Raw genomic sequence first — 22,548 nt, 5'->3', positions numbered from 1 at the left:
CCTGAAAAGGGGATATTAGCCAATGCTTTTTTGGAACCTTGGTCGGCTAACCAACCTTTTAGCCACAGTGTACGCCTGAGAACCACTGCTGAGACTGATGCTCGCGCCATTAATGGAGTGGCGTCTAACGCCGCATCACATACAAACTGTAACCCCTGTATCATTTGTTCCAACAAATCTGATACCGCCTGAGGGACTTCTTCTAAGTCCCGGCGTAACCACTTGGTCCATTCAGTTACAGCCTGCGAAACCAGACCAATAGCAATTATTGGTCTGAAAGCTGATCCAATCAAGGAAAACATGGTGCGAGACATAGCTTCTATCTTGCGATCCACTGGATCTTTAAAAGACGGAGCGTCTTCTAAAGGAATAACTGTGGCTTTATTCAATCTAGCAATAGGTGAATCCACCACAGGTGGTTCTGTCCATTTCTTAATCAGGGTTTCCTCAAACGGATAACGCCTGTCAATGCGTCTAGAAATATTAAAAGTGCGTTTTGGCAGACGCCATTCTTCTTCGATTGGATTGCCAAAACATTTGGGCAATGGAAAAACCTTCGCCACTTTGATGCGCTTTTTAGTCCCAAAAGGGATCTCAGTTTCAGCTATTTCTGATGGAATACCCTGTAACCTTAAAGTCTCTTGAACAGATACAATGAGTGCGTTTACCAACGCTTCCTCTCGGGCTATGGCGGATGCCGAAACATCCTCCTCACTGTCTGAAGAGACAGGACCCGAGACACCAATACCAGATGAAGTACCTGCAACTGCAGAAATAGGCTCAGAGTCTGAATCCGAGGTTTCAGATAATAAGGGGTTAGGCGGGGGTCGCTTTCTTGCGCCCTGTCCCTGACAAGCCACTTCCACCCGGGACACAAAAGTTTCCATAATAGCTGACAAAGATTCAATTGTCAATGGGGTGCTGGAGGATCCCGCAGACCCCTCGAGGGGATCCGGAGGAGATACATGAGTGGCAGGGTCCATGTTAATACAGGACACCTTTGCCAGCAAAAACAAAAAAACTTTCTCTTTTTTTTTTTTTTTTGTGTGTCTCCCCCTAGCGCAATAGCGCCCCTCAGAGTACCTGCTTCTCGATCCCAGAGAGAGAGAGAGAGGGACCCCCAAGGCTCACCAACCGATGCAGTGCAGTTTCCAACAAACTGCAGTCAGCGTCTGTCTTACACAGACTGGAAGGAGCTGTTTGCTTTTTCCCGGGCAGAAGGCGTGGCTCCGCCCCCTGTGTACGCCTTCCGGCGTTCCCAGCCCTCCACGAGGTAGCTGGGCTCACAAAACATGGCCGCCCCCATAGAAGAGACATAAGACTCCAAAAACATGGCGGCCGGCGTGACCTGAGGACATACATGCATTCGGTCTACGGCAAAATGGCGGCGGACCGCCGATATCGTCTTCCCAGCACATCCACCTGCACTCTGCTAAGAGGTGACATATGGATCTACAGAGATACACTGCACATAAGGTAGGATTATACCTCCTATGTCTGCTGTAATGTTACAGTCTGCTGGGTAGAGTGTTAGCTCTTGAACCAAGTCCACTTCCCACAAACACATGCTGTATTACAAGGGGGACTTGTAAGTATCAGATATATACTGACCATATATGGAGGGGCCCATAATATATACTGCCTCATAATGAGGAAAAAAGGGAACGTTTACTCACCATAGCGAACCGACAGGCACCCTCTCTTCACAATACCCTCTCCACCGGGGTGGGGGTTTGTGGACGCCTCGACTCTCTGGTACCTGGCGTCCAAGCGAGCTTTTAACTCGCAAAGTCAGTCCCTTTACTGGGACTCCGTCGCGGACGACTCAGCGCACTGGTCTGCACGCGCTCTTAGGCAGAAACCGGGGTGACCACTGGATCTCAACATCCAGCCCGTCGTCCGGCCCCGCATACTTACTTGAATATGTCGCGGCCGACCAAGCGCAATGCCATGGTCTGCACGCGCTCGTAGGCCGGCTGGGGTGACCACTAGTGTCGCCCAGTCCGGCGTTCTTGCTTGAAGATCTCACAGGAAAAAACACTGGAGAAAACTACCTAAAAAATGTCTTTTTCTAAAAGAAAAAAAGTCTTGCCAGGACCAAAAGATCCCAGCAAGGAACTTAGGTCCTTACTCCTGACTAGACAGAAAAAAACTGATTCCCTGTAGCAGAGAGAGGGAGGATATACCCTCAGGGACTGCCCCCTAGGGTGGAGCCAGAACGTTTTGTCATTCTGCCTAGTCCTACTCCTGCGGAGACAACATAACCCAGCTCTTGAGAATCAAGAAGACTACGTCTGTCAATGAGCGATAGAGAAATAGGTACAATGGGCAGCATATAGCACAGCTACATGCACAGTGTGCAATAACCACTTACTAATGCAGAATGTATACATGTGTTGCGGATGCAAGTGGTTTACCGGGGTTATGACTAAAACCATCAGCCATAACCCTGGTATTTTTTTTTTTTGCAGCTGGCGACTGACTTTCTCATGAAAGCAGTTAGAGAGGCTGATTAGCCACAGGATCACTTTCAGAAGCAGCTGGGAGTGGTCACCTCCTTTCCCGCCGGTGATTCTCAGGCTGTCTTTACCAGCGCACCCAAGAAATGGTCTGACAGGTCGCGCAGCTGGCCTTAGAGGTTACCAGAGACCATATCGTCTCTGATCGCCTCTATGGTCTTGGAGGACCGAAGCAACATCATGACGTCACTTCCTGTCTAGGGCAGAAGTATTTTTTTTTTTTGTAAGCAAAAGATTTTTTTGGGATCTTTCGCCATTAAAGGTAGAGGAGAAATGTGGGGTCTTATTGACCCCAGATCTCTCCATTCCTTATGTTTACATTCCTTGTAAAAAAAAAAAAAAAAATTAAAAGGAAAAGTGTAAAAATAAAATTAATAAATAAATTAAAAAAAAATAATATTAAAGTCCCACATGCTTGCGCACAGAAGCGAATGCATACGAAAGTTGTACACGCATATGTAAATGGTGCACATGGGAGGTATCGCCGCAAACATTTCCAGCAAGAGCAATAATTATAGCCCTAGATCTCCTTTAACGCTAAACAGGTAACCTGGAAATGATTTTAAACCATTACCTATGGAGATTTTTAAGTATTGTAGTTTGTCGCCAATCCACGAGCGTATTCCATGAATTTTAATGCATGACATTTTAGGTATCTATTTACTTAGCATAACATCTTTTATATCTTACCAAAGAATTGGGTTATATATTGTGTTTTTTTGCATTCAAGTTTATTAAAGTGTACTCTTTCCAAAAAAACTGCATTTTAAAAACCCCTGCGTAAATACTGTGTGACATAAAATATTGCAATGATCGCTATTTTATTCTCTAGGGTCTCTGCAAAAAATATATAGAACGTTTAGGGGTTCTAAGTAATTTTCTTGCAAAAAAAACGTATTTAAACTTTTAAACAAAAAGTGCCTTGGTCAGCGAGTGGATAAAAATGATGCACTGTAATACAGTGGTATGAAGAATTGCATGTAATAGAGAGGTTTGAGACTATATAAATAACTCCCAGCTCTCAAAACATGGGTGGCGCAGACAGAGATTCACCTGTAAGTACAGGGTTTGTTGTTGTCTACATGTCACCCTCCTGAGACAAAGAGCGAGCTCCACAATACCTTTTGAATGTGTCATTTTCTACCAGAGGAGGAAGTAATATCACATATTCACCATTGTAGAGCACAGGTATAGTATTTGCTTGTATAGGTGAGTAGGGTAGGACTGACAAGTGTATGTAGGCAGATCTAACCAGTGGCATTGAGCTATTTGTGTTTGGAAAGGGCATGGGATCTCACAGGTGATCACTGGTGACTTTTTCCATATTAGTAAGTACAGCAATTAATTGAATTCGTTATAAAAACAGCTTGGAAAATAACTACAAAAAGACGTAGCAATGGAAATCTCTAGCTATTTAAATCCATGCATGAATAAAAACATATAAAATACATGCCTATCCTGATAAAATTTTGGTGTACTTACCAAATGTGATTTTATTCTTTTCTTCTTCATCTATTGCTCTAAAAATATCTGTTACACTAAGCTCTGACACTCCCAGTGCAGTCTTCAGAATCACTGCCAAGTCGTCTTCTACTATGGTTTTATCATTCTCTGACTGATACATCTAAAATGGCAAAAATTAGATCACAAATTACCCTCAAAGACAATTATATATATCTGACAGAACTGCATTTGTAAATGTTGGCTATATTAAAAGTATGTACAGAGTTTGCATACTAGCCTTTCTTTACGTAGGAGGTACCAGCAATACCTTCTGGCTACTAACTTCCTCCCTTCCTAGCACTGCAATGTAGACCAATAATTAATGGCATTACGTCATGTGTAAAAAAAAAACACACTAAGTGGGATGGTCTACAGTCTATAGTCATATAATTAGTCACAACGCTGTAATAAGAAAAAGCTACTAGAAAGAGCAGTAAGCCAAACTTATGAGCAGGAAATGACATTTCTGTGCGAGTGATTTAAAGAATAAGTACATGTTGCCAAACAGTGTGTTTGGAGGCTGGCTTTTTCTTTCAGATAACCATAGCATCTGCAGCTGCCTGAATGCCCGAACAGTGTCTGCATTGGACTGGATGCAGTCACTGTCTGGCTGACAAGTTTTCATCCAGCTCTTTCAATTTTAGAAATATTTTTGTGGTGCTGGGTAATGTCTACAGGGCCAACTGCAGCTCAAATTTTACAACAGGAATCAGCTGATATTTAAGCCATGTGTGGCCAGCTTAACGCAAGGGCCAAGTACACTCATTGAAAGGATAACTACTTTATAAGAGATCACCTGAAAGTGCTGCCATGTAAACCAAACATTTGAATAAAGCTGATTTCCAGCTTTACTGTTACTTTAAGACTCGATTCACACTAGAGCGACTTGTCAGCCTGACAAGTCGCGGTCCCTCGCAGTCCATTGACTGCTACAGGACCCCTTCTAATAGGAGTGACACAAGTCGCTCCGACTTATTAAAAGGGTCCTGTACTACTTCGGGGCGACCTCGGAGCGACTTGCATAGACTTCCATTATGTGAAGTCTGTGCAAGTCGCGCTGAAGTCGCGGTGCACGGGACTGCACAAGTCGCCCCCGAAGTAGTACAGAGTCGTGCCGCCCCAGTGTGAACCGACTCTTAATAGTTTGTTTGGGCCATTTCCTGAACAAGTGTGTCTGCTGTATAAACGGTTTATATCCTAAGCTTTATAAATTATACAGCACTCAATTCAGATTCAATTTTATTCTAGGTGTGGAATGGATATTTGCATCCCATAGCCGAAAAACACAAGGCTGTGTACTGTATGTAGCTTAGGCAACATACCGTGTATACAGCGTACCCAGCGAGTGCACATGTTAGTGTAGGAAATAGTTTGTTTGGGCCATCATGGTCTAAACAAACCATTTAAAGTGACAGTTAAACTGGAGATCAGTTTTAGGATCGGATTATTTAAAAACCAAGGAATGGGGGGGCATTTTCTGAATTCGGTAGGCCTGTGTGCAAGATAAATTGGGCCCGTTTCCTCAGGAAAAGAAACTGAATGGATCATTTCTGGAGGCTAGTGAGGAAAAGCTTTGCACGAGCCACCATCTGCCACCTTTATCTGCAGAGGATCACCAAATGTGTTTTTTGTGTCCCTTAGTGCAGGACATCACTATCGCCATTGTGTCCCCTAACTGAAGGGCATCACTTATACCACTGTGTCCCTTTAGTGCAGTGGTAACTTTCTCCTTGGAACCTAGCTTTGCAAAACCTCATCTATGGCATCCCTGAGTCCCACATTGTAAGTGATTTACAATTACAACCTACTGTGCAAATGATTACTTCCTCAGCATAAACTTTGGAAGCTACACCTGAAAGCAACAGAAATGCTTCAAAAACTTCTATCAGTATGCTACACAGTTAGAAATTGACAAAGGATGACAAAAATATTAAAGTGAACTTAAATATCATCATGTCCACTGTGGAGGGATGGAGATGTAGAGAAGCTTGTTGGAACTTTTATTATCCAACACTTGTGAGTTACACTCCTGAATTTAATAAAAGTGGTGTCATTTATTTGTCTGCTCTCCTTTATTTTGCATGTCATGTGGCATCATATGCAATGAGAGATGTTGCAGTAGATGCAAGGCCAGTTCATATCCATCAATATTTGCTTGATGGTACATTCATTTAAACTGCCAATATATTAAAGTGACCTCTTTAATATTCTGAGGTTCACTCACTCTAGTAAGAGTTTACCTTTTAGCACAGTGGTGGAGTAGACCTCACAGGAGGAGACCTTAACTGGGAATTGCCGGAGGAGTATTTCTTTGATCGGACTATGCACTTGTTTAAGGGACGTATGGCTTGAATTATAGGGGACACTGAATGGTTTTCATCTTAAGACCATGGATTCTATATCTGTATAACATCAATGTTCGAAATATATTTTTGTACAATGTTACTAACATGACTGGATTGATTTAGGGACATCTTTTCATTTGGGGATTATTTTATACAGCATGATAGATTTTTGCATTGTACCAGTTTGAGTGCTTTTCACAGCACAGTATGTTGTTATCTATAGTATAAGGTGTTTATCTTCCAGAGATAGCACAGCATTTTAAGTTGAGATTGAAGTCAATTTGTCTATTTTCCCAAAAATGTTTTCTTGACAGCTCACAACCACCACTTCTGATACTATGGCTGGCCATACACAGTTCGAATCTCCGCTGGTTCAACTTGGGTACAACCAGCATGCCGGGTTTTACCTGCGATTATTGCAAGTGGATGCTATAGCCGCTAAATCACTGTTTTCTAACGTCAGGGATAGCTTCACACCCCCCCCCCCCCCCCTTCAGAAGACAATGGCCCAGCATGAGGGATTCCTGTATCAACACTGTCTGTGTTGATGGGGGGAATCATGCAAACTTCTTTTCTGCAACCCATGGCTTGCCTTGCTTTGTCTACACACCCCCCAACCTTTGTGTTCACATGCAGGAGCCAGGAGTAAAAATCTGTGGCTTATAAAGGGCAAAGGACCCTTTCCACACTCCCATGTGCTCAAGCCTGGGGAATGGTTCCTAAAACAATGAGCACTGCATTGTAGGAGGAACGGGTGAGGGTTACACAAAAGTGAGTACACCTCTCACATATTTTGTAAATATTTTATTATATCTTTTCATGTGACAACACTGACGAAATGATACTTTGCTACAATGTAAAGTAGTGAGTGTACAGCTTGTATAACAATGTAAACTTGCTGTCCCCTCAAAAAAACAACACAGCCATTATAGTCCAAACCGCTGACAAAAGTGAGTACACCCCTGTGTGAAAATGTCCAAATTGGGCCCAAAGTGTCAAGATTTTGTGTGACCACCATTATTTTCCAGCACTGCCATAACCTTCTTGGGCATGGAGTTCACAGGAGCTTCACAGGTTGCCACTGGAGTCCTCTTCTACTCCTCCATGACGACATCACAGAGCTGGTGGATTTGAGAGACCTTGTGCTCCTCCACCCTCAATGCTCAATAGAGGGTTTAGGTCTGGAGACATGCTTGGCCAGTCTATTACTTTTACTCTAAGCTTTTTTAGCAAGGCAGTGGTCATCTTGGAGGTGTGTTTAGGGTCCTTATGTTGGAATACTGCCCTGCGGCCCAGACTCTGAAAGGAGGGGATCATGCTCTGCTTCAGTATGTCACAGTACATGTTGGCATTCATGGTTCCTTCAATGAACTGTAGCTCCTCAGTGCCAGCAGCACTCATGCAGCTTCAGAACATGACACTCTTACCACCATGCTTGACTGTAGGTAAGACACACTTGTCTTTGTACTCATCACCTGGTTGCTACCACACACGCTTGACACCATCTGACCAAATAACTTTATCTAGGTCTCATCAGACCACAGGACATGGTTTCACTAATCTATGTCCTTAGTCTGCTTGTCTTTAGCAAACGGTTTGCGGGCTTTCTTGGGCATCATCTTTAGAAGAGGCTTCCTTCTGGGACGATAGCCATGCAGACAAATTTGATGCAGTGTGTGGCATAGAGGCTGAGCACTGACAGACTGACCCCCCACCCCTTCAACCTCTGCAGCAATGCTGGCAGCACTCATACATCTATTTCCCAAAGACAACCTCTGGATAGGACGCTGAGCACGTGCACTCAACTTCTCTGGTCGACCACACGGTGAGGCCTGTTCTGAGTGGAACCTGTCCTGTTAAACAGCTGCATGGTCTTGGCCACTGTGCTGCAGCTCAGTTTCAGGGTCTTGGCAATCTTCTTATAGCCTAGGCCATCTTTATGTAGAGCAAAAATTATTTTTTTCAGATCCTTAGAGAGTTCTTTGCCATGAGGTGCCATGTTGAACTTCCAGTGACCAATATGAGAGAGTGAGAGCGATAACACCAAATTTAACACACCTGATCCCCATTTACACCTGAGACCTTGTAACACTAACGAGTCACATGACACCAGAGAGGAAAAATGGCAAATTGGGCCCAATTTGGACATTTTCACTTAGTGGTGTACTCACTTTTGTTGCCAGCGGTTTAGACATTAATAGCTGTATGTTGAGTTATTTTGAGGGGACAGCAAATGTACACTGTTAAACAAGTACACTCACTACTTTACATTGTAGAAAAGTGTCATTTCTTTAGTGTTGTCAAAAGAAATATGATGGGTGTACTCACTTTCATGAAATACTGTATATACAGTTGTGCTCATAAGTTTACATACCCTGTGCGAATTTATGATTTCTTGGTCATTATTAGAGAATATGAATGATAACACAAAAACATTTCTTTCACTCATGGTTCGTGTTTGGCTGAAACCATTTATTATCAATCAACTGTGTTTGCGCTTTTTAAATCATAATGACAACAGAAACTACCCAAATGACCCTGATCAAAAGTTTACATATCCTGGTGATTTTGGCCTGATAATAAGTTGACACAAAGGGGTTTGAATGGCTATTAAAGGTAACCATCCTCACCTGTGATCGGTTTGCATTTAATTAGTGTGTTTGTATAAAAGGTCAATGAGTTTCTGGACTCCTGACAGACCCTTGCATCTTTCATTCAGTGCTGCACTGACGTTTCTGGATTCTGAGTCATGGGGAAAGCAAAAGAATGGTCAAAGGATTTGTGGGAAAGTGGGTAGTTGAACTGTATAAAACAGGAAAGGGATACAAAAAAATATCCAAGGAATTAAGAATGCCAATCAGCAGTGTTCAAATGCTAATCAAGAAGTGGAAAATGAGGGGTTCTGTTGAAATCAAACCACGGTCAGGTAGACCAACTAAAATTTCAGCCACAACTGCCAGGAAAATGGTTTGGGATGCAAAGAAAAACCCACAAATAACTTCAGGTGAAATACAGGACTCTCTGAAAACATGTCGTGTGGCTGTTTCAAGATGCACAATAAGGAGGCACTTGAAAAAAGATGGGCTGCATGGGCGAGTCACTAGAAAAATAGCCATTACCACGCAAATGCCACAAAGTATCCCGCTTACAATATGCCAAACAGCACAGAGACAAGCTTCAAACCTTCTGGCACAAAGTCATTTGGAGTGATGAGACCAAAATTGAGGTTTTTGGCCACAACCATAAACGCTACATTTGGAGAGGAGTCAACAAGGCCTATGATGAAAGGTACACCATTCCTACTGTGAAACACAGAGGTGGATCGCTGATGTTTTGGGGATGTGCGAGCTACAAGGGCACAGGAAATTTGGTCAGAATTGATGGCAAGATGAATGCAGTATGTTATCAAAACATACTGGAGGAAAATTTGCATTCATCAGGCCGGAAGCTGTGCATGGGACGTACTTGGATATTCCAAAATGACAATGATCCTAAACACAAGGCCAAGTCGACCTGTCATTGGCTACAGCAGAATAAAGAGAAGGTTCTGGAGTGGCCATCTCAGTCTCCTGACCTCAATATTATTGAGCCACTCTGGGGAGATCTCAAAACGTGCAGTTCATGCAAGACAGCCCAAGAATTTACAGGAACTGGAGGCTTTTTGCCAGGAAGAATGGGCAGCTTTACCATCTGAGAAGATAAAGAGCCTCATCCACAAATGACTTCAAGCTGTCATTGATGTTAAAGGGGGCAATACACGGTATGAAGAACTGGGGTATGTAAACTTTCTATCAGGGTCATTTGGGTAGTTTCTGTTGTCATTATGATTTAAAAATAGTGAACACTTAATTGTTAATTGATAATAAGCCAGACATTGTTGTCCTTCATATTCTCTGAAAAATGGCCAAGAAATCAAATTCTGCCAGGGTATGTAAACTTATGAGCACAACTGTACAAGTGTGTGTGTGTGTATATATATATATTATATATATATATATATATATATATATATATATATATTGTGACAGGTGGAGACTCTGTCACCGTGAAAAGGGTAATTTAAAGGACACAGAGTGCGCACATTGGCACTGTGCAGGACTGCAGAGCATAGATGTGCAGGTTTTGGTAGTCCTGAAAGGGGCTCTGTAGTTTGGAGATTTCATCGTGTCTTGGGAGGGACGGAATCTCCAACTCTGTGTGCATGTTTTGTTGATGACCAGCAGGGTGTGTGCTCAGGTGCACACAGCCCTTATAATCAAGGTTTAGGAAGACATCAGGGCTCCCAGTTGGAGACTGTTTCAGCCAACAGACAGGAGGTCTGTCCGTGGGGAGTCAGGAGGACTCCGATACTCTCCGGGAGTCAGTGGCTGCAGGTGGCAGCGAGAGCATGTGTATGTGTGTGTCTGAAGGGACAGGAGACGGCCTGAGGACCGAGGCCACAGTGAAGCTGTCAGCTTTAGACAGTCCATGGTCTGGAGACCAGCATAAAGTGCAGAGGTACTGCTGAGGAAAAACTGCACGAGCGAGAGAGCCAGGTGGGCTAGCATTTTCAGTTTTGTATTTACTGGCGAAGAACCCCTGTGTGGGAAACTATGTTATGGACTTTCCTTATTGTTTTAAAAAAAATGGGCTGCCTTGCCCTTAAACCACAGTCCTGACTACAGTGAATCACTGGAAAAACGCATGTGCCACTGAGCTAATGGTCCCCCATGTTACAATAAATATAGTTACATAGTTACATAGTTACATAGTAGGTGAGGTTGAATAAAGACAATAGTCCATCCAGTTCAACCTGTGTAGGTGTGTGTGACTGTAATCATCTAACATAGCCCTCAATCTCCTGATCCTTGAGATGTAAGTCTAAGAGTCTTTTGAAAGTCACCATACTACCCGCAGAAACCACCTCTTGTGGTAGACAATTCCACAATCTTGTAGCCCTAACAGTAAAGAACCCCCCACGTTGCCTGAGGTTAAAACGCTTCTCCTCTAATCGCATTGTATGTCCTCGAGTCCTCATGCAATTCCTTCGAATGAACAGCTTTTCTTCTAAGCTGAGATCCCCATTAAGATATTTATAAATTGCTATCATGTCCCCTCTCAGACGTCTTTTCTCCAGGGAAAATAAATCGAGCGATTGCAGCCGCTCCTCATAGGTAAGGTCCTCCAACCCCCTAATCAGTTTAGTTGCCCTTCTCTGGACTTTCTCCAGCTCCAACACATCCCTCCTGAGGACTGGCGACCAGAACTGGACAGAATACTCCAGATGCGGTCGGACCAGAGTTTTATAAAGTGGAAGGATTATAGTCTTATCTCTGGAATACATCCCTTTCTTTATGCATGCTAATATTCTGTTGGCTTTGGAAGCTGCCGCTTGGCATTGCATGCTGTTGCCTAATCTATCATCAACTAAGACTCCCAGATCTTTCTCCATTTTTGATTCCCCCAAGGGTTCCCCTCCTAACGTGTATTGTGTTTTTATGTTTTTGGTCCCCAAGTGCAAAACCTTACACTTCTCCACATTAAACCTCATTTGCCATGTCGTTGCCCACTCCGTAATTTTGTCCAGGTCATTCTGTAGGATATCTGCTTCATGCTGTGCAGTTATTGCCCTGGCCAATTTTGTGTCATCTGCAAAAACTGATAACGAACTACTGATCCCTTCCTCAATGCTGTTTATGAATAAATTGAACAAGGTTGGTCCCAGGACTGAGCCCTGGGGCACCCCGCTTACTACCTCAGACCAGTCTGAGTATGCGCTGTTTATTACTACCCTTTGGACACGGCCTTTTAGCCAATTCCGTATCCAAGAGCAAACCCTGCTGTCGATACCTGCAGACCTTATTTTATAAATTAAGCGCTTGTGGGGAACTGTATCAAACGCCTTAGCGAAATCCAAGTACACCACATCCACTGGTCTCCCCCTATCTAGCTCACAGCTCACTTCCTCGTAGAATGCTAAGAGATTGGTTTGACAAGATCGCCCATTTGTAAACCCGTGCTGGTTACTACTGATGATGTTGTTGTCTTTAGCATACTCTACGATATAGTCCCTTATCATCCCCTCCAAAAGTTTACATATTATTGATGTCAGACTGACAGGCCTATAATTTCCCGGGATATGTCTCTGGCCCTTTTTGAATATCGGAATCACGTTAGCCTTCCTCCAATCCCCTGGTACATCTCCTGTCCTAATACTGTCAGCAAAGATCAGGAACAGTGGTCTAGATATAACCATACTGAGTTCCTTGAGCACTCTCGGATGTATGCCATCCGGGCCTGGTGATTTGTTTGTGTTAAGTTTATCCAGTCTTTCCCTGATTTCCCCCTCTGTTAGCCATAGTGGCAAGTCCTGTGTATTACTACTAACCATACAGTCATGGTCAGTGTACCCTTCCTTTTCCTGCGTAAAGACTGACGAGAAAAAAGAATTCAGCACGGTTGCTTTTTCAGTGTCCTCTGTAACCATCCTCCCATCATCGCTAATTATGTGTGCAATATGCTCTGCCCTAGTTTTTTTGCTGTTGATATATTTAAAGAATTTCTTTGGGTTTTTTTTACTATCCTCCGCTATTTGTCTCTCAAAGTTGATTTTAGCCATATATAGATTTTATATAATATAAATATATATTTATATATCTATATATACAGTGCCTTGCAAAAGTATTCTGCCCCCTTAAACTTTGCGACCTTTTGCCACAATTTAGGCTTCAAACATAAAGATATAAAACTGTAATTTTTTGTGAAGAATCAACAAGTGGGACACAATCATGAAGTGGAATGAAATTTATTGGATATTTCAAACTTTGTTAAATAAAAAACTGAAAAATTGGGCATCCATTTAAAGCGCAGAGAGCATCATGAAGAACAAGGAACACACCAGGCCAATCCGAGATACTGTTGTGGAGAAGTTTAAAGCCGGATTTGGATACAAAAAGATTTCCCAAGCTTTAAACATCCCAAGGAGCACTGTGCAAGCGATAATATTGAAATGGGAGTATCAGACCACTGCAAATCTACGAAGACCTGGCCGTCCCTCTAAACTTTCAGCTCATACAAGGAGAAGACTGATCAGAGATGCAGCCAAGAGGTCCATGATCACTCTGGATGAACTGCAGAGATCTACAGCTGAGGTGGGAGACTCTGTCCATAGGACAACAATCAGTCGTATACTGCACAAATCTGGCCTTTATGGAAGAGTGGCAAGAAGAAAGCCATTTCTTAAAGATATCCATAAAAAGTGTTGTTTAAAGTTTGCCACAAGCCACCTGGGAGACACACCAAACATGTGGAAGAAGGTGCTCTGGTCATATGAAACCAAAATCAAACTTTTTGGCGACAATGCAAAACGTTATATGTTTGGCGTAAAAGCAACACAGCTTATCACCCTGAACACACCATCCCCACTGTCAAACATGGTGGTGGCAGCATCATGGTTTGGGCCTGCTTTTCTTCAGCAGAGACAGGGAAGTTAGTTAAAATTGATGGGAAGATGGATGGAGCCAAATACAGGACCATTCTGGAAGAAAACCTGATGGAGTCTGCAAAAGACCTGGGACTGAGATTTGTCTTCCAACAAGACAATGATCCAAAACATAAAGCAAAATCTACAATGGAATGGTTCACAAATAAACATATCCAGGTGTTAGAATGGCCAAGTCAAAGTCCAGACCTGAATCCAATCGAGAATCTGTGGAAAGAACTGAAAACTGCTGTTCACAAACGCTCTCCATCCAACCTCACTGAGCTCGAGCTGTTTTGCAAGGAGGAATGGGCAAAAATGTCAGTCTCTTGATGTGCAAAACAGAGAGACATACCCCAAGCGACTTACAGCTGTAAGAGAAGCCAAAGCTGGCACTACAAAGTATTAACTTAAGGGGGCTGAATCATTTTGCACGCCCAATTTTTCAGTTTTTTATTCGTTAAAGTTTGAAATATCCAATAAATTTCATTCCACTTTAGGATTGTGTCCCACTTGTTGTTGATTCTTCACAAAAAAATACAGTTTTATATCTTTATGTTTGAAGCCTAAAATGTGGCAAAAGGTCGCAAAGCCCGAATACTTTCGCAAGGCACTGTATATAGATAGATACACACATACTCACACACTCTGAGTGAGAAGTTGAACTCATAGAAAGCCTGTAATAGGAGAAAAATAAATGATTTCATTACGGACCGCCATCAGAAAATGGTATGCGGAGCTGGTGACAAAGCACAAGTAAGCAAAGTCAAAACTTTAGGCCTGCACTGTTGTGCAACCCTAGTGATTCAAAGTACTGAAGTCATTGGATCAACATGTTAACCAAACAACCATTTTCAGGAGGTGGTGTGCAATAGCCAAGTATTTCTCTCAGAGAAGGTTTCCTTAGAGTGGGTATGGTAGCTCGGTACACAAAGATAGGTAGGAATAACTGGATTTTTGTCTTACTGTAAAATCTTTTTCTCTGAGGTTTACTGACGGACACAGTCCCATATCTTCTTAGACCCTTGGGCTTATGCTGCTCTCTCTTCAGGAGTAGGACTAGGCGTAAACAATTTTAGCTACGCCCCTGAGGCAGTCCCAGGGGTTACACCATCACTTCCTGCTATAGGACTTCAGTTTGTAACAAGCTGTGTCAAAAGAATACATAACTCAACCCAACAGAGGGGCGGGTGCTGTGTCCATCAGTGAAACTCCGAGAAAAGGATTTTACGGTAAGACAAAAATCCAGTTTTCTCTTTTGTTCACTAACGGACACAGCTCCATGTCTTCTTAGACCCTTGGGATGTCCCAAAGCAGGGTCAATATGAGGGGTGGGAAAAACACAGTAATACATATAATTCCCAACAAGTGCTAAACATAGCCAACCAGGTAAAACAAAAGCTAAACCAGGATCAACTGGAGCTCACCACCAGGAAAAAATACACCCTCAAGAGGCAGGAGCCTTTGCAACCACGGTGAAAAGGTATCGAACCAGAGCCTCAGCTCTCTTGTCCACAGGATCCTTAAAGGATGGAAAATACTCCACCAGTAAAAGTGTGGCCTTAACCTGGAAACTTGAGAGTCCACCGATGGTGGAACTGTCAGTTTCTTCAGGAGAGACTCCTCAAAGGGATATCTCCTAGCGAAACACTTAGGTATTCCAACCATGCATTTCGAGGTTCCCCACTGGCTAGTGACAATCTCATCAAAATAGGCGGGAAAGGGGAACACCTTAGTCACCTTGGAAGATCTGTGGGTGCTAAACTGCACCGGCATGGCCGACTCCGCATCAGCTGAGTCCCCCAACTTTAAAGTTTCTCGCACTGACACAATCAGTGCCTCCACCAGCACCTTTTCATGCGTGGCTGCAGTGGAAGAGGATTCATCCTCACTGTTAGAGCACTCCGCAGACCCAGTGGGGTGACTTGCGTCCGTGGCGGCCAAATCCACCTATAGACTCTGAGGAGGCAGAGGAGACAGGTGAAGGGGGGGGGCACTTCTTGCTAGGCGCCCTTTGCAGGGTCATATCAACCTTTAAAAAAAGTGACTGAAGGGCCGCTGTCATGGCCGCCAGGGCAGACTGAGACCCAGAGGGTCCCGCAGCTTCAAGGAGTGGGTCAGGTGGTGACACACGTTTCAGGGGCTCCATTGTAAAATCAGAACCGCCCTGTGCACAAGAAACAACTTTTTTATATTTATTTATTTTTATTAAAAAAAAACCCTGCACACTGCTACGGCTGAGGTACCACAAGGATAAGCGCACCAGCAGCACTGTATATAGCAGAGGAAGGACTGTATACCCACAGGGACTCACCACCATGCACCCAGAGCTAGATCCAGAGCGCCAAACAGCCTGTCATGCTGCGATCAGAAAGGATGAGGAAGCACTGACACTGTCACTAGAGGCCCCCGCCGCACGTCATCGCACTGATCTATAAGAAAATGCCCGCCGCATAGACTACAATGGGAAACCCCAAAAATACGGCAGCCTGACTACACAAATATGGCCGCCAAGGCTGAACACAAACATCCACAGCAAAATGGTGGCGCCACACGGGACCCCAGGGAATTAGTAGTCCACCAGGGGGGAGCACCTCAGGGACCCCCCCGCACAGGAATAAATGCAGGCACCCCTAAAAAGGGACCCGTCAGTGGCACACTCCCACCGCCTTCCGGCCCAGCACCTAACCAACACCCCCACCCAAAAACACCAGTGCACACCAAAGGGGGACTAAGGGAGAGGGATGGGGGCAGAGGAGGGCGACCATTACAGGAAAAAAAACCCCGCTAGGGAGAGGGGGGGAAACCATGAGGGAAGGAAGGACAAGGGGGGGGGGCGCTACCATTCCTAGGAAGGGCCCACGTCCACCCCAGAATTTCCCAGAGAAAAGAGTGGGGACACTACTCACCACACCTTGGAATTAAGTGGGCACCACTCCCGGCAGTGCAATGGTGGTTGCTGCGGCCAGAAGTACGCTGCGACTCTGGTTGTTACCGTTGTCGTGACCAGGGCTATACGACCTCGCGAGGCGTTTTACTTGCCGGTCAGCCCCCGTCCAGTTGGGCTATGTCGCGGCCAACCTAGTGCGGAGCTAATCGTAGGTTGGGCTCGCAGGCCAGACTGGGAAGGCCATAAGGATCCATGATATCTGGTGCGTCGCCCAGTCCGGCTGTTGGTTGTAGTTCACAAAGGAACAGCAAATACCAAAAGAAAATAATTCCATTTTAAAAAGGAAAAAAGGCAGGACTGCAGATCTCATCAGGGAGCCAGGTCCTTACTCCTGACTAGGCAGAAAAACTGAAGTCCCATAGCAGGAAGTGATGGTATATCCCCTGGGACTGCCTCAGGGGCGTAGCCAAAATTGTTTCCGCCTAGTCCTACTCCTGAAGAAAGAGCAGCATAAGCCCAAGGGTCTAAGAAGACATGGAGCTGTGTCAGTCAGTGAACAAAATAGAAAAGCCATTTTTGTTTTACCATTTCAATCTACACAAAGATAACAATGTAGTCAAGAAACAAAAGTTAAAACATTATGCAGTAATATAAATGCTTTAAAATGTAAAAAAAAAAAAAAAAAACCCTGCATTTATGCTACCAGTTAAAGTAAAAGTCTGATCTAAACCTATCTAAGCTTAAACCTGCTTCCTGCCCCACTCTAAAACTTATACCATCTAGCCTGTAAGTAGGTATGCACATCTTACCTTTACAGGCTAGTTAGTATAGGGCATAGAATAGGGGTGGGAGCAGGTTTACTTTAAAGGGGTTGTAAAGTCTCATGGGTTTTTACCTTAATGCATTCTATGCAGTAGGGTGAAAAACCTTCAGTGTTTCATTTTTCTTACCTGAACCCAATCGTTCCAGCGATAAGCATGAGCCCTGCGGCTCCAGCCACTGTCTCAGGTCCTTATTGGGTAGATCAATAGCAGCAGGAGCCAATGGCTCCTACTGCTGTCAATCAAATCTAGTGACACGGGCGTCGGGGGACCAGGCCAAGTCCTGCTGTCTGTGTCAATGGACGCAGCAGTGGGACTCGTGAGCACGCCCGCACGGGTGCCCCCATGGAAAGTGGCTCTCCGTGGGGGCACCCAATGAAGAGGAGGATCGGGGCTGCTCTGTGCAAAAGCCTTGCACAGAGCAGGTAAGTATAACATCTTTTTTTTTTTTTTTTAATAAACAACCTTTACAATCACTTTAATATTGCAATAATAAACAAATACCTCAAAAGCCAGTTGAATGGTGTCCAATGTCTTTGAAGGTCTACACACAACAGACAATGCAATGACGTACTCCCGAAGGTCAATTGCACCTTCTTCATTCTGTAAAAAGACAAAAGTAATCAGAAAATATGATGTTCGTTTCTTAAGTTTTTATAAATTGTTCTTCAGTAAAATCTGTCAGATATGGTATAACTATGCCTGACATTATTATTAGGTCTGAAATCACTGCTGATTGGTTAATGCCACTTTATAGTGGAACTTTCTGAACAGTTTGGAACTGTTTTTGCTGAAAAAGGTAAATGATATGATGGCTCCTGACATCCGTATAAGAATACAATATCCCTACAAAAATTCCCACTTTCACTCAACTGCCATGACCATTTCAAACACTAACAATGATGCCTTTCTTCTTCAATGGATTACCTTAAATAAAGAGCAGACAAATTGGAAATCAAGCTACAAGGGATTCGCACCATTAGTATGGCCATGTGAGAAGGGAGTAGAAACACATACTTCATGAAAATCTCACTATTTAGCTCCTAAGAGATGCAAGTAGGCAGAAAGTGGATCCAACCCCCTGACACCCACTTAAAGCTCAAACATTGGTATTGGTTGGAATTTGCCTTTAAACAAAGCATTGTTCTATCAGATAGGAGAACCTTTCTTTAAATTTCAAACCAGTTTGTAGCTATGGAGTAACTAAACTCCCTATACAAGCCCTAAACACATATAGATTTAAAGAGCACCTTCCTTATCTGAAGCCTACACTACAATCAGACTCCCCACTTCCCTTGCAAGCTGTAAGCAAGTTATTGTGTTTTTCACAATGAACACTGTAAATGAGAATTCTAAAAATTGAAGCTGATGGTGCACCAATAGGCAAGTACATGAAGGTTTTAAACCATTTTTTTCAAAACTGCATCGTCTGAAACTATAGATATCAGTGGTAATTTTTCTTCTTCACTGATGTGCCCTGATGAGGCTGCACTGCTAACCAAGGCACATGACCAGTAGTGATGTCGCGAACCTAAAATTCGCCGTTCGCGAACGGCGAACGCGAACATCGGCAAATGTTCGCGAACCGGCGAACCGCCATAGACTTCAATAGGCAGGCGAATTTTAAAACACACAGGGACTCTTTCTGGCCACAATAGTGATGGAAAAGTTGTTTCAAGGGGACTAACACCTGGACTGTGGCATGCCGGAGAGGGATCACGCAAAAAAAAGTTCTTAAAAATTATAATTTTTTGATAGAGAGCCAATTATTGGAAAAATTAAAAAAAAATAAAAATAAAAAATTTCTTTGGATTTAGCATCTGGGGGGTCTAAAAAGTGTACCTGTGAAGTTTCAGCTCTGTAGCATGTCCAGAACCCCTAAAAAACAGCATTTGTCTTATATTTTCAGGAATATGGCTTCTCTGCGGCTGGCTTTTTCTCTTGCAGGCATTTATCGGGCATTTTTGTAGGCAGGCATGTCATTTTTTGTATTTAGTGTCTGGGGGGTCTAAAAAGTGTACCTGTCAAGTTTCAGCTCTGTAGCATGTCCAGAACCCCTAAAAAACAGCATTTTTCTTATATTTTCAGGAATATGGCTTCTCTGCGGCTGGCTTTTTCTCTTGCAGGCATTTAGCGGGCATTTTTTTAGGCAGGCATGTAATTTTTTGTATTTAGTGTCTGGGGGGTCTAAAAAGTGTACCTGTCAAGTTTCAGCTCTGTAGCATGTCCAGAACCCCTAAAAAACAGCATTTTTATTATATTTTCAGTAATACGGCTTCTCTGCGGCTGGCTTTTTCTCTTGCAGGCATTTATCGGGCATTTTTTTAGGCAGGCATGTAATTTTTTGTATTTAGTGTCTGGGGGGTCTAAAAAGTGTACCTGTCAAGTTTCAGCTCTGTAGCATGTCCAGAACCCCTAAAAAACAGCATTTTTCTTATATTTTCAGGAATACGGCTTCTCTGCGGCTGGCTTTTTCTCTTGCAGGCATTTAGCGGGCATTTTTTTAGGCAGGCATGTCATTTTTTGTATTTAGTGTCTGGGGGGTCTAAAAAGTGTACCTGTCAAGTTTCAGCTCTGTAGCATGTCCAGAACCCCTAAAAAACAGCATTTTTCTTATATTTTCAGGAATACGGCTTCTCTGCGGCTGGCTTTTTTTCTTGCAGGCATTTTTTTAGGCAGGCATGTCATTTTTTGTATTTAGTGTCTGGGGGGTCTAAAAAGTGTACCTGTCAAGTTTCAGCTCTGTAGCATGTCCAGAACCCCTAAAAAACAGCATTTTTCTTATATTTTCAGGAATACGGCTTCTCTGCGGCTGGCTTTTTCTCTTGCAGGCATTTAGCGGGCATTTTTTTAGGCAGGCATGTAATTTTTTGTATTTAGTGTCTGGGGGGTCTAAAAAGTGTACCTGTCAAGTTTCAGCTCTGTAGCATGTCCAGAACCCCTAAAAAACAGCATTTTTATTATATTTTCAGTAATACGGCTTCTCTGCGGCTGGCTTTTTCTCTTGCAGGCATTTATCGGGCACTTTTTTAGGCAGGCATGTCATTTTTTGTATTTAGTGTCTGGGGGGTCTAAAAAGTGTACCTGTCAAGTTTCAGCTCTGTAGCATGTCCAGAACCCCTAAAAAACAGCATTTTTCTTATATTTTCAGGAATACGGCTTCTCTGCGGCTGGCTTTTTCTCTTGCAGGCATTTAGTGGGCATTTTTTTAGGCAGGCATGTCATTTTTTGTATTTAGTGTCTGGGGGGTCTAAAAAGTGTACCTGTCAAGTTTCAGCTCTGTAGCATGTCCAGAACCCCTAAAAAACAGCATTTTTCTTATATTTTCAGGAATACGGCTTCTCTGCGGCTGGCTTTTTTTCTTGCAGGCATTTTTTTAGGCAGGCATGTCATTTTTTGTATTTAGTGTCTGGGGGGTCTAAAAAGTGTACCTGTCAAGTTTCAGCTCTGTAGCATGTCCAGAACCCCTAAAAAACAGCATTTTTCTTATATTTTCAGGAATACGGCTTCTCTGCGGCTGGCTTTTTCTCTTGCAGGCATTTATCGGGCACTTTTTTAGGCAGGCATGTAATTTTTTGTATTTAGTGTCTGGGGGGTCTAAAAAGTGTACCTGTCAAGTTTCAGCTCTGTAGCATGTCCAGAACCCCTAAAAAACAGCATTTTTCTTATATTTTCAGGAATACGGCTTCTCTGCGGCTGGCTTTTTCTCTTGCAGGCATTTAGCGGGCATTTTTTTAGGCAGGCATGTCATTTTTTGTATTTAGTGTCTGGGGGGTCTAAAAAGTGTACCTGTCAAGTTTCAGCTCTGTAGCATGTCCAGAACCCCTAAAAAACAGCATTTTTCTTATATTTTCAGGAATACGGCTTCTCTGCGGCTGGCTTTTTCTCTTGCAGGCATTTAGCGGGCATTTTTTTAGGCAGGCATGTCATTTTTTGTATTTAGTGTCTGGGGGGTCTAAAAAGTGTACCTGTCAAGTTTCAGCTCTGTAGCATGTCCAGAACCCCTAAAAAACAGCATTTTTCTTATATTTTCAGGAATACGGCTTCTCTGCGGCTGGCTTTTTCTCTTGCAGGCATTTAGCGGGCATTTTTTTTAGGCAGGCATGTCATTTTTTGTATTTAGTGTCTGGGGGGTCTAAAAAGTGTACCTGTCAAGTTTCAGCTCTGTAGCATGTCCAGAACCCCTAAAAAACAGCATTTTTCTTATATTTTCAGGAATACGGCTTCTCTGCGGCTGGCTTTTTCTCTTGCAGGCATTTAGCGGGCATTTTTTTCGGCAGGCATGTCATTTTTTGTATTTAGTGTCTGGGGGGTCTAAAAAGTGTACCTGTCAAGTTTCAGCTCTGTAGCATGTCCAGAACCCCTAAAAAACAGCATTTTTCTTATATTTTCAGGAATACGGCTTCTCTGCGGCTGGCTTTTTCTCTTGCAGGCATATATATCAGTGGTGGGTGGGCAGTGGCACAGTACACTCTCTGTGGACCTGACAGCAGTCACTGGCACCCAGGCAACTGCAATTTAAAAAATATATATATACATTTCTTTACTTTGCAAGCTGCTGTGCCACTTTATATATCAGTGGTGGGTGGGCAGTGGCACAGTACACTCTCTGTGGACCTGACAGCAGTCACTGGCACCCAGGCAACTGCAATTTAAAAAATATATATATATTTTTTTACTTTGCAAGCTGCTGTGCCACTTTATATATCAGTGGTGGGTGGGCAGTGGCAGAGTATACTCTCTGTGGACCTGACAGCAGTCACTGGCACCCAGGCAACTGCAATTTAAAAAAATATATATTTTTTTTTACTTTGCAAGCTGCTGTGCCACCTTATATATCAGTGGTGGGTGGGCAGTGGCACAGTACACTCTCTGTGGACCTGACAGCAGTCACTGGCACCCAGGCAACTGCAATTTTAAAAAATATATATTTTATTTTACTTTGCAAGCTGCTGTGCCACCTTATATATCAGTGGTGGGTGGGCAGTGGCACAGTACACTCTGTGGACCT

The 22,548-nt window shown here is 43.4% G+C and overlaps 1 protein-coding gene across 1 annotated transcript in view; it reads right to left on the bottom strand.

Annotated features, from left to right (window-relative positions):
• Window positions 1-22,548, bottom strand: part of LPCAT1 (lysophosphatidylcholine acyltransferase 1) — a 290,886-nt gene that overhangs the window by 17,161 nt on the left and 251,177 nt on the right. Inside the window, exons 12-13 of the mRNA XM_082257844.1 lie at window positions 18,042-18,140; window positions 4,002-4,143 (exon numbers count right to left, since the gene is read on the bottom strand). Coding sequence (XP_082113970.1) covers window positions 4,002-4,143; window positions 18,042-18,140 — 241 coding nt within the window. The remainder of the gene's footprint in view (window positions 1-4,001; window positions 4,144-18,041; window positions 18,141-22,548) is intronic.

Source organism: Pelophylax lessonae (assembly GCF_965119305.1).
Source record: "Pelophylax lessonae genome assembly, chromosome: 5".
NCBI classification, from domain to species: Eukaryota; Metazoa; Chordata; class Amphibia; order Anura; family Ranidae; genus Pelophylax; species Pelophylax lessonae.
Note: the sequence above shows the minus strand (reverse complement) of the source record. Positions and strands in the feature narration are given on the sequence as shown.